The following is a 13,269-nucleotide window of genomic DNA, read 5'->3' as shown; positions in this document are numbered from 1 at the left end:
GTTACTATCCCCCAAACTTGCCTGGAGTCCACCCCTTCCTTTCTGTAGAATCTGTGAGATATACAGGGAGAAGGAGCAGTTTATGCTGTGAAGGTGACATGCTTCCATTCCACACCTTGTTGGGTCCCTTCCACCTAGAGAAGGGATAAGACAATTCACCTGTAATCCTTAGGGAATCGTTAGAATGTTTGAAAGAGTTGAGGTTTGGGAGCGAGGTTCCTCCCACCTTAAGTTGCTATTAAAATCTGCACTTGCTCGTGACACTTAAGTCCAAGAGAGAACTGTGCAAAGGATCTCTTTTCATGAGAGAGAATATACCATTTATTGAAAAAAGTGCTCCAGTTTTAGGTCGGTGTGAATCAGGGATGGGGAACCTTTTTTTGAGTCAGGACCAGTACCCCACTGGTGGGGGGGAAAGCCTTCACTGATATGGCCCCCAACTAAGAAGCAGAGAAAAAGACTCCCCTTATTTTCTGCTTGCATCAGCACCACAGTCTAGGGGGGCTAGGCTAGTAAATATTGTGGGCTCCCCTATGCTCTTGGGTGGGGCCAAAAATGGGGGGTTCTGTGTGTGGAGGGGACTGACAGGAAGTGATCTGGGGGTTGGGGGCATTGGGGCATAGGGTGTCCATGTAGGAGGGATGATCAGGAACAGGCTGAGGTTGAGGGGTCTGCATGGGAGAGAGGGTGCAAGAGCAGGCTCAGGTTGAGTGGTATGGGTGGGTGGAGGGCAGGAGGGGGCTAGGACTGAGGGGTTCGGGGTCAGGCTGGGGTATGGGATTTGAGAAGGAAAGGGGATGCAAGAGTGGCCTGGGAGTGTGAGGCTCTGGGTGCGAGGGAGGTACAGGAGGTCCCCTCCCCATGGGGGTCCCATACCTTAACAAATGGTTGCCCCCTGTGAGGAAGGGCTCCTGCTGCCTGGGCGGGGCACTCTGGGCAGCAAGTGCACAAGCAGGGAAGGGTTTCTGCCTTTCCCCATTGCCGTTTGATCAGCGAGTGCTCAGATCGCTGCTGCCTGTCTGCCCAATGGGAAGCAGAGAAGCTGGCAGGGCTCAAGCCGCTGCCTCCTGGTCTGGAAGAGAGCACAGAAGTGCCCCTAGCACTTGGGCTGTTGCCCGCTCCCTCTGGCCACCTAATCTACACATGGGCTCCGCATTCACCTATGGGCAGGACAAAGAACAGGAAGTGTCCACACTGCAGGTGTGGGGGGGGGTGGGGAGATGAGGTGGGGGGATGGGGTCGGTGACCTATCTCCACAAGACAGATTCAGTGCAACCCCCGAGTCCCTCAGTTCTCCAGATCAAAGTGTCTGGGGGGCTGGATCCGGACAATGGCCTAGGGCTCCCCACCACGGAGCATAAATAAAATAACCTGACAGTTTTTAAAATGAATTTTTTTAAAGAAAGTGGCTGTTATGATTATCTCCCTGACTTTTTAAATTTAGATGCTGACTGTTCTTCCTAAAAAAAAAAAAAAAAAAAAAAAGCTGACTTTTGCAGGTAGGTGTCTGGGCACCATAAGTAAGATCTATGCACATTGCAAATTCTTGGAGTCCTTTTTGTTATATTTTCCTTCCTTTATGTATATATTTCCACTAGGTTCTGTGTTTCGGTTGCTGACAGTGTCAGGGTATCTTTTTTAAAACTTAACAATGGATGGGGTTAGTTACTGGAATATATTTCATTTTTAAGTGGGCGTTAAACTGAAATTTAACATAAAAGTGCATTCTTGTTGGAGATATTTTTAAAATAGTAGTTTGATTGAAAGACTTGAGGTCATATACCCTTAAAAAAATTAAAACAAAATCTGTTAAACTTGAAGAAAAATCTGAGCTATGCCTGCCACACAGCTAAAATTTCAGCTATTCTTGGCATCTTAGCACCAACAAGCCCAGATTGCTGGACCAGGTCTCTGACTATCATCTCTGTCTGCCCTGTTCTTGGGAGCAAGACAGGTTATGAAACATATAAATACTGGCAAGAACAGTGAGATAAGCCAACATGCACGTGTGTGCCTAGTAAGCAGGAGAAAGTTGACAATGTAGATTTAATTTAGATGGCCATGAGTTTGCCTTGACAAGACTTTCTCAACTAGAGTTTGTTCCCCATAAAAATTTACTAATGATTATAATGCTTATTGATTCACCGTAAGGCTAAGGTGGTGTAAATGTTCCTTTATCTTCCCTACAATTTCAGTCACTTCTAGCAGCGTATTTTAATTTTTCCACACCTCCTAATTGGCTGTAATATCTATATTTCACTGATTAGTTGTGACTCTCAGTAACACTTGCTGGAGGGTGTCACCAGTTTGTCACTTTTCTTTTTTAATAAAGCAAAAATATGAAATCTTACAGGGAAATTTGCAGTTTGACTATACATACAGCCCATAAAAACTGACACAAAAACTGACAGCCTCTTTCCACTTCTTAAAAAAATATATGGCCTGATTCAAGACGAGCTTAAGCATGCAGTTAAATCCATCTTTGTTCAGGGCAGCATGTAATGTGCATTAGCAATCATGGTGTAAAATGCTGATTTTTTGTGCTCCTGAAGAACAAGAATTGTTTAGTCATTTTTTCCCATAGACGAAAAGGAAGATCATAGGGCCAGACCCTTTTCCTCAACCAGTCTTGTGTTTTAAACACTGACTGGCAGCTATGTTAATACTGTTACCAGCATACTTGTGCTTATGTACCAAAAGATAAATCTAAATCTAATGGTTAGAATAGAGGAATGGAGGTTAGGAGAACTAGATTCTCACAGTGTGAGTTTCCATGAGTTAACTTAACCTGCCTGAAGCACAATTTATCTGGCAGACAAATGGGAGTAATTAATCTTTCCTGCCATTGTAAAACACATTGTGATCCCTGGCTGCAAGGTGCTACACCTGCAAAGCTTTTGTCTTTACTGTGTAAAATAGGTGTGCATTTACCGTGTGAAAACTAATGCATGCTAGTGGAGACAAGTCTGTAGTCTTCACCGTAAGGCAGGTGTGTGATTGCTGTGAGATGTGGTAAAAACTAATGGGCCTTGTCTCAGTGTTGTTCCTAGCTCTTGCTGTGGGATGCAAATGAAAGACTGTTCCCCCACTTAATAAGCACCTGCTCAAAAGACCAGAAATAATCTTGGCATATATGTATGTGCTGTAAAACTTAGCAAGAGAGAAATACGGTCTGAAGGAAGTGTACATTGGTATAATTAACAAACTCTGAATGTGTCAATATGCTAATCTCCTGTTCGTGTGAAATAGACATATGCATTTTTGCTTTTTATGCCTTTTAATTCATGCAGTGCCCCTCAATGAAATAGGAAGAGAGGAAGGATATATTTGGCCAGCTCCAATAAAACCTAAGATGGTCTGTATGTAATAATATATCTTTGATTAGGGTGTTTTTGCAGTGTCATCATACAGACTAGAGTCAGATTCTTACTTGGCTCATCATAGACATTAGGCTTATGTGACCTAGAAAATATAAGGGGGTGTGTGTATATATTTTTAGCACAGTTTCAGGGTATAACCAAGGTTATTAAAAGGAAAAAAAAAGCTTTCAGGAAACTCACTGGAAAGGACTGACACTTTCAGAAATGAAGTATGAGTAGCATTGCTTCATAACAACTTTGATTCTTTTTCAAAACCTTTTGTTAAAGTGGATGAACTATAGTGTAATCTTTAGATTACTGGTTGTTTTTAAAGTATCATGCTGTGTTGATCCATAGTGTTCAGCCAGTTCTGAAAATGAATCTAAACTAATCTGTTGTGTGGCTATCTGATATGCACGTTTAACTAGTTGACTGATGTCTGCAATGTGAGAACTTTCAGCTAACATGGTCTAGTAACTAGATTCAGGAGTTTGGCCTGCAGTTTTTAATCCTGGTATTTAAGAAATAATTGATCATTAAAAATGTGCCGCCAAATTATTAGCAGTTTCCTTGTTTGCAAAGTTCACGTTGAGTACATTCTCACGTTTAATAGTTTGTTAAAGCAGTTTATGAAAATGAACTTATTTCAGCCATTTGGCAGATTAGACAGTGGCATGACATCTTTGCTTTAATCAGCAACTAGGATTTATAACTGTACCACATGAATACAAGCTCCAGTAAACAGTGTGATGTTTATATTAGTGGCATCACAAACCTCTTTCTCAGTTTGGTCAGACACATTGAAAAATATAATAGCTAGAAAAATTTAATTTGTTTGGAACTGTTGATCTCCTACAATATAGCTGTAATTCAAAGTGGAAACTGTAAAATATGGAGTGTTTTTTTAAAAAGGAACACTAAGAGGCAAATTCTTTCCTCACTGCTTTCTGGATGTTTATGGGGTAGGGAGTGGAGGTGGACAGAGGATAGAAGAATTTTCTTCCTCCACTTCACATTCTACCAAACATCATCAGTATGACTTCAGAGTTGCTTCATCCTCAAGGTAGCTGTACCCCCTCTGTCTGCTGTGTTCCCCCTTCAGCAGTATAGTGGGAACCGCAGTGGAGCCCCTTCTCATCCTACGGTCCACCACCAGTGAAGCAGAACCACTGTATTCAGGGTTTTTCAAGTTCATTGTGGAAGGAAAAAGAGCGGCATGATGGCCCCTACCTAAGTCTGTATTGTGCTATGAGCGGTTTAGGTGCAAGCAACAAATCCAGCAGTACTGAACGCTCAATGTGCTTGATGTGTAAGAAGAAGAAATAAAGATTTGAGAGCAATTGTAGTCTCCCATATCTGCAGTCCTGCAGCCTGAACACACTACACTTGTTTTGCAGAAAATTAGTATAATTTTTATTGGAACCCTGTGTTCTTCAGTGGAACGCACCCTGCAGGGTAAGGAAACATCTTCAAGGGCGGCTGGGATTTTAAGACTCTGTATGATATTTCTTGTGATTGTAGCTATATTTTTGCTCACTTGTATTTCTTAGATTACCTTGTGCATATTTGGACTCTTTAAAATTCATCATTGTGATGCAAATGACTTTCAAGTTAAAGTTAACCTAACATTAACATCGATTAACAGGACAAACCAGCAGCCATGTAGCACTTCAGAGATTAACAAAATAATTTATTAGGTGATAAGCTTTCGTGGGACAGACCCACTTCTTCAGGTCAATAGCATTTGCAGTCCACACTCAGTTATATGGTATAGAAGTCCAAAGGAAAAAAAAAAAAGAAAAGAAATTGCAATGAAAAACTGACAGAACAAATACATGGAACTGAAGGAGGGAAGTGAGGATGGGGGATGATAAGTGTCTTGCCTGAGATAATTAGGAATATCAAAGGGAGGGAAGCAGTCCTTGTAATTTGTGAGATAATTGCTGTCCCTGTTCATACCAAGTCTTAATGTGTCAAATTTGAGTATGAAACCCAGTTCACTAATCTCCCTATGTAATCTGCTTTTGACGTCTCTTTGTTGGAGGACATGTATTCTCAGGTCTTTAACAGAATGGCCCACTCCGTTGAAATGCTCACTGACAGACTTATGTGTATTGAGATTCCTAATGTCTGCTCTATGTCCATTCATTCTTTGGTGAAGTGTTTGCCCAGTTTGTCCAATGTATGTAGCTGAGGGGCATTGCTGGCACGTGATGGCATATATAATATTGGCTGAGGTACAGGAGAATGAGCTCCTATCTTGTAGTTAACATGGTTAGGTCCAGTGATTCCAGAGCCTCTTTACCGTGAGTCCACGAGGTTAACATTTTTTTTAATACCGCTGAAGTACTTGAGGACTGTCATACACTAAAATAAACTTAGATACAGCCATCTGTTGACTACAGTCAGCATGCAGCACTGGTTAAAGTCTGTGTATAATTATAAAAGTTCTTAGTGCACAGTAGTGGAGGGTTTAGTAAGACAACTCCTGTTAACTTCAACATGAAACATGCAACTAAATTCTCTAGTTTGCTTTGAAAATCTCAGCTAAGATATGCCAATAATTGCTGATAGACTGTGATGGTTCTGAGGGAGCTCCACCTATTCTGGTTTGTCAGGTCATTCATTTGTGGATTTGTCTACATAGATACTTAGTTTGTGATAAGCTGGGATGTTAATATACCTGTGATTAGTTTGCTGTGTGATAAGTGTCTGTGTAGACCCTGCTCCCATGCACTAAAAGTTCTCTAGAGTGTTTTGATTTCTCCCGCTTCAAACTGCACTAGGAGATTGTGCCAGAGCATGGTCCATGCCGCTAACGTGCAGCAAGCTAGTGTGGAGTAGATTTATACCTCAGGTTGACAACAACTAAATTCATGTAGACAAACCTGTGTTTTAAACCCCTAAATAAATCTCTGAGCGGTGTCAATAGTAATGGATGTTGCAACCCTAGCATTTTTATGTCAACTTTCATAGCTATCAAGGAACAATCTTTTTTTAAAATTAAAGCAGTTGATACATACCACCCATTTCTCCAACTAACTTGTCCTGGAACAGGAACTCAACTACAATGCAAAATTTGTGTTAATGCTGGCACAAAATGACATGCGAAGAGGGTCAAAGCTAAATCTTGGACCTTGTCTCCCCTGGGGTCTGAAATCCAGTGTTACTTGTCTATCTAAGGGCTTCCATCAGCATATCAAGGTGTATAATTAATTATAGAGTCTTTTTTATTCTCTCTCAAAGCATTTTATGAAGGTGTGGTAAGTAAGCATAATCTCCTTCTTTTCACAAATAAGAAAGTGAAGGCAGAGAGAGTGATAGTGAGACATTGAGGAACAGAAATCTAATCTAATGATTCCCAGGCCAAAGATTTATCCTTTGGTCATGGTTTATGAGCATCAGAAAACGTATGCTATCATGCCAGCCAGTATGATGCATGCGTGAGATGGCATATTTAGGACCCCAGCCTGATACAGTTACAGCCATACAAACCTATTGACTGCATCTGAGGGCAGAGTGGATTCATAACATATTCTTGGCTGATTATTTTTCAGCAATTGCACGGAATTCAATTCTTGCATAAATCCTTATAAAAGACGTTATATCCATGGTGAAAGTATATGTGAGAACAGATTCCTTACTTTTCTTGTTTCTTATTTAAACTTGGAGTATGATTTTATGAGATGATATAAAGTACTGTTACCTATATGTTCATACTGAAAGTTATGAATGCAAGAAGATCAAAGTGTATCATGTTACATGTCCTATATATGTGTATTTGTGTGTATATATATGTTTTTAGTCACGTAATGTTGCACATGACTTGAGTTCAACAAACTTAAAGATAATGTCAAAGATTTGACTCTGTGCCATTTTGTTTCAGGCAGTTATTTGGCAAAAGACCAAGGTATCGGATCACAAAATGTCCTTTATGTCAGTTCTGGGAACTGCCGTTATGAGCAGCATGGTACCTTTTCAGCATTGCTGTGAAGATCCTCAGGTAAATTTTTAAACATTCCTGTTCCAGTCCCCCTGCCCAAGAACAAAACCCAGAATTTAAAAAGAAGAGGCTTCTAATATTGATTTAATTCCTTTACCATTCTGTCCCTATAATGAACTGATTTGTTGTTTTGAAAATACTCTTCAAGAATTATCATGTGGCAGTTATTAAATGGCAGCAAAAATAGTTGTGACAAATGTAGAATTATTGGTGACTTGTTGTTCTCTAGTATAACATATATGAACTGTATGCAGGTGAGTGGCCTATTTAATTTGTCTGTACTTTCATATAACCACCACCCCCATGGTGTCTCAGCACCTGGTAAAATAGAGCAAAGAGCAAGAAAACTCATTTATTTCAATTCATTAAAAAGCTCAATCATTCAAGAGCTCCAATGCATGTGAACACGAGACAGTCCTTAATAAATAACATCAAACCTCTTGTAAATTTTGTAATCCTTGTTTTAAGAATAGCACACATAAAATGATACAAGTTAACTGCAGGATGTTCACCAACTTTTTACATATTGTATTTCCTCACACTTTGTGTGTGTTTGTACCACTGCCTTCCTGACTTTCACTCCCAAACTTTCTCTCTCTCTGGAGGACGCTAGAGTGAGTATCCCACATTTTGAGATCACATATCCTTTGCTATTGATATATGATCTGTTCATTTTTGGGCTTTTAGATGTTCACTGTTTATCAAAAATAATCAGGAAGGTTTGTTTTGGTTTGGTTTTGGTTTTTAAACTTTGCAATTATAGCGTCAGGAGGTACAAAGAAGTTTTAGACCCCTGGTATAGAGCATCCTCTACATTTGTAGGAAGACAGAGGTATCCGTACAAAAACAATAACAGCTATTTTTAAAGAAGGATGTACAAGTTTTCCCCTAAATCTAAAATTAAAGTTGTTAATAGATAAGATTTGCATTGATTTATGTTGCACTGATCTTTCTGTACTCCCGTTTACATTAATGGGAGCTTTGTACTCATTACATTCTTTGCTAGAGGTACCTTTTGAATATTTTTAGAGGTATATTTTGACTCAGAAATCCTACGTTTAGGTTTAGGTATTATGTAGCAAAGGAGTGTGTCATTTCTTTATCTAGTAAATGTTGAACGTCTAAAATTGGTAACTCTCTGGTCCAGCAACATCCATGATTCAGCACAACTACTGATGTCATCAGAGAGGTAGCTGTGTTAGTCTGTAGCTTTGAGAACAGCAAGAAGTCTCGTGGCACCTTATAGACTAACAGATATTTTGGAGCATAAGCGTTCGTGGCAAAGACCCCCATCATCAGATGCATGAGTGGGGGGGGGTGGTTTCAGAGGGGTATTTAAAGAGTTGGATCCCAGTAAGAGGGAGGGACAGAGCTGACAAGTCTATTCAGCAAGGTGAAAATGGCCCAGTATCAACAGTGTTTATCAAAAGAGGAAATAACAAGTAAAATCAGACAGGGGGATATGAGCCTTTATCAGAGTCTATCCCCATTAGATAGACTCTGTCTAGCCCACAGCCAGGACTGGAGAGCAGCAGCCCACAACAGGGCTGGAGAGCCATGAGTGTCTGGGAAGCTGCAGGGCTGGGCCGGGGATCAGGGACTGGGCCAGGAAGTGGCCAGTGGCTGGGAGGGGAGCCTAGGAGCAGGGCCAGAGGCCAGAAGGGGATTTACCTCCCCTGGTCTAGCAAAATTCCTCGTCCAGGATCACTCAGGTCCCAAGGGTTCTAGACATCGGAGGTACAAACTGTAATTTTTCATGTTGTTCTTTATCTTGCAGCTATAAAGGCTGATTAGACTATCTAGGTCAGCAGTCAAAATTTCAAGATGGGCCATTTTTTTTCAAATTCAGAAAAAACTTAATAATTCAAGAGCTGCAATGCATGTGAATGCAGGATGGGCCTTAATAATAATGTCAAGCCATACTTTTTGTAACCCTACTTTAAGAACAGTGCATACAATGATTTGTAATGCAATACATGTTTTTTGCAGGACGTTCACAAACTTTTTGCACACAGCAAACTGTTTCATAGCCAGCATTCTATTATCCAGAACTGTCAAAGAACTGGCATTTTAACCATAAGTAAATTTTAGTTACATTTTCCAAAAGTACAGTATAGCGAGAGTAAATATAAATAAAAACAGCAAGTACAGTGTAAGTTTACAGTGTCCAATACCACTGTTGGTAAATAAAGTACTTTGTTTACATTTTTGTTTGTTTTTTAATATCTAATCTTATTTTTCTTTGGTGTTATGCATTGCTAGGTATACCTCTCTGTTATCCAGAATATCTGGCAACCTTCCAGTCCATGGCTGCCCGATATGAAAGTGTTTACTGTATTCTCTCGAGATTGCACTTTTTGTTGGCAAATTTCTCATTGCAAATGAGACATAAAGGGAACTCAGCCAAACTTGATATAAATGCAAAGGTTTGGGTCAGTTCTGTTTGAAATTCTGTTTTCTTCTTTGATTTTCCTCTTTTTGAAGCTATTCCAACCCCACTTTAATTATGCCAATTTTATTTGACATTTAAGTTCAGTTTTCTTCCTTAAAATACATGTTGCTATTCACAGTAGGAATGCCACAAGCTTCCTTTGTCTTTTCAAAATCAAGACTTTATTAGCAATATGAGCAAAACACGGATACAGTATCATACCCACAAGTAAATCCCCCCCCCCCATAATAAAGGGGGATTTATCCAAAGTTTTGAGATCACACATTGTTTGCTATTGCCACAGGTTGCACACCCCTGGACTAGCTTAAAGAGAAGTGAAATATAATAGATCTTGTAAAAACTGTCTAGCATGTCCAGAAAATATTATTAGTTTGTTCATTCAGATGCCACTCTTAAACTGACCTAATGAAACAACAAGAAGTCCAGTGGCACCTTATATATTAACAAATATTTTGGAGCAGAAACTTTCATGGGCAAAGACCCACTTCGAGATTAAAACTTGAGCTTATGTGAGCCATTAATATATACCTGTGCTCACACACTGAGAAGTAGGAAAGTGAAACTGCTTTAGCTTTTGTGATCTCCCCTCACAGCTGACGTAGGAAAAACAATACAAAGAAACCACTTCCATCTGCCAACACTATAGTTCTCATGAAGGTGTGCAGCATTTGTGTGGGAGGACATTGAAGTGATGGGTAGATAATTAAAAGGAAAAACTGTGTGAATTCACCTGGGCAGACAAATCCTCAGATGATTTGCTGCTAGATCAGTGAGGTATTTTGTGTGCCTTGGTTAGGTGTTGGAGAAGTGAAAGAGCCTAAGCTCAGCCTTACTAATGTTTGCATCATCAGTGCACATACACATTTATGTGGCATTTCCTGACTTTTACATGCTTCAGTTTGAAACCGTAATGTTCTTTTAACTTTTTTGTGTGTGTGTGTAATTTCCTAGATTGTTTAAAAAGCAAAATGATAAAACAGATTCTGCACATAGGGATGAAACACATATCAGGAAAAGGACAGGTCAAAAAATATTTAGACCAGTTAGATGTATTCAAGTTGGCAGGTCACGATTAGATTCATCCTAGGGTACTTACGAAACTGGTTAAAGGAATCTTGGAACTGCTATCAATTATCTTTGATAACTCTGGGAGGATGGGTGAGGTCCCAGGAAACGGGAGAAGGGCAAACATTTTTAAAAAGGAAAACACAGAGGATCAGGGAAATTACAGACCAGTCAACCTAACTTCAATACCTGGAAAGATACTTGAACAAATTATACATCAATTTGTGAACATCTTCCAGATAATAGGGTTATGAGCAATAGCCAGCATGATAGCAGGAACAAATAAGCTAATTTGCCTTTTTGATAAGGTTGCTGATCTAGTGAAAAAAGGGGAAGCAGTGGATATGATATATGTTGATTTTAGTAAGACTTTTGACAGTTCACAAGACATTCTCATAACAAACTAGGGAAATGTGGTCTAGATGAAATTATTGTAGGTGCGCACCTGTTTGTGCATACGTCAGAGTACCTATCAAACTGGGAGGGCATATATAGCAGGTATCACAAGGGGCTGTGCACTATTCAATATTTGCATTACTGACTTGGTAATGGTATGGAGAGTATGCTTATAAAATTTCCATATGGCACAAAAAAGGGAAGAATTGCACTTGCTTTGGAGGATGGGATTAGAATTCAAAATGACCTTGACAAAGTGGAGAATTGGCTCGAATTCAACAAATTCAATAAAGATGTATAAAAATATTACGCTTAGGAAGGACAAATCAAGTGCACAGCAACAATATTGGGAATAACTGGCTAAGTGGTAGCACAACTGAAAAGGATCTGGGGTTAATAATGGCTCATAAATTGAATGAGAGTTAATGTGATGCAGTTGCAAAAAAGCTATGTCTTTCTGGTTTGCACTAACGGGTGTTGTACAACAAGAGCTATGTCTACACGTGAAGCCTACATCGAAGTAGCTTATTTTGATGTAGCGACATCGAAATAGGCTATTTCGATGAATAACGTCTACACGTCCTCCAGGGCTGTCAACGTCGACGTTCAACATCGATGTTGCGCAGCACCACATCGAAATAGGAGCTGCAAGGGAACGTCTACACGCCAAAGTAGCACACATCAAAATAAGGGTGCCAGGCACAGCTGCAGACAGGATCAAAGGGCAGACTCAACAGCAAGCCGCTCACTTAAAGGGCCCCTTCCAGACACACTTGCACTAAACAACACAAGATCCACAGAGCCGACAACTGGTTGCAGACCCTGTGCCTGCAGCATGGATCCCCAGCTGCAGCAGCAGCAGCCAGAAGCCCTGGGCTAAGGGCTGCTGCACACGGTGACCATAGAGCCCCGCAGGGGCTGGAGAGAGAGCATCTCTCAACCCCTCAGCTGATGGCCACCATGGCGGACCCCACTATTTCGACGTTGCGGGATGCGGATCGTCTACACGTGCCCTACTTCGATGTTCAACTTCTAAGTAGGGCGCTATTCCCATCCCCTCATGGGGTTAGCGGCTTCAACGTCTCGCCGCCTAACATCGATGTTAACATCGAAATAGCGCCCAACACGTGTAGCCGTGACGGGCGCTATTTCGAAGTTAGTGCCGCTACTTCGAAGTAGCGTGCACGTGTAGACACGGCTAAGAAGTCCTGTGTCACCTTATAGACACAAATATTTTGAAGCATAAGCTGTTGTATGTAAAACAGGAGAGGCAATTGTCCTTCTGTACTCAGCACTTGTCTGGAGTTAGTTGCAAAAAAAAGATAAAAGATTGATAAAACCTGACTGAGAAAAGATTAAAAAAAAACATGGTATGCTTAGTCTTAAGAAAAAAGGTTGAGGGGGGATCTGGTAAGTCTTCAAATTTGCCACAGGCTGTTCTACAGGTGATGATCTCCATGTCCACTCAAGATAAGACAAGGAATAATAAGCCTGATTTGCAGCAAGGAAGCTGTAGATTACATATTGGGAAAACTTTCTAAATATAAGGGTAGTTAGGTTTTGGAATGGGCTCTCAAGTGAGGTTGTGGAATGCCTGTCATTGGAAGTTTTAAAAACTGGTTGGATAAACACCTGACAAGGATGGTCTAGGTTTACTAGGACGGGGAGCTGAGTTCATTATGAGTCAAGACCCCTTCCAGCCATACATTTCTATCATTCCTATCATGGGATATCATATTGAGAGCCACATAGCTCATCAGCAGAGTGGAACCCTTGGAATCACCTGACTGACTACCCCCGCCACCCCTCCCTGCTCCCCTTGAGCTAAGTGAGTAGCTGATAGCAGTAGGAGGTTGTGGCTGTCTATGGGCCTGCACTAGTGGGGATGGTATGCTTTGCCTGAGAGTTTTGTGTAAGTTTGCTGGCAGCAGGAATCTTGGGTTCCATTTTAGATTCTGGAGGGAAGTGGGCTCTAGTAGGCACAGATTCTTCCT

At 40.7% G+C, this 13,269-nt stretch overlaps 1 protein-coding gene across 4 annotated transcripts in view; it reads left to right on the top strand.

Annotated features, from left to right (window-relative positions):
- PMS1 (PMS1 homolog 1, mismatch repair system component) overlaps nucleotides 1-13,269 on the top strand; it is a 111,593-nt gene that overhangs the window by 58,075 nt on the left and 40,249 nt on the right. For all 4 annotated transcript variants that reach the window (XM_075001431.1, XM_075001429.1, XM_075001430.1 and 1 more), the window contains one exon: nucleotides 7,246-7,362. In XM_075001431.1, the coding sequence (XP_074857532.1) occupies nucleotides 7,246-7,362 (117 nt within the window). The remainder of the gene's footprint in view (nucleotides 1-7,245; nucleotides 7,363-13,269) is intronic.

Source organism: Carettochelys insculpta, chromosome 8 (assembly GCF_033958435.1).
Source record: "Carettochelys insculpta isolate YL-2023 chromosome 8, ASM3395843v1, whole genome shotgun sequence".
Lineage (NCBI taxonomy): Eukaryota > Metazoa > Chordata > Testudines > Carettochelyidae > Carettochelys > Carettochelys insculpta.
This window is presented reverse-complemented; position numbering and strand designations above follow the sequence as displayed.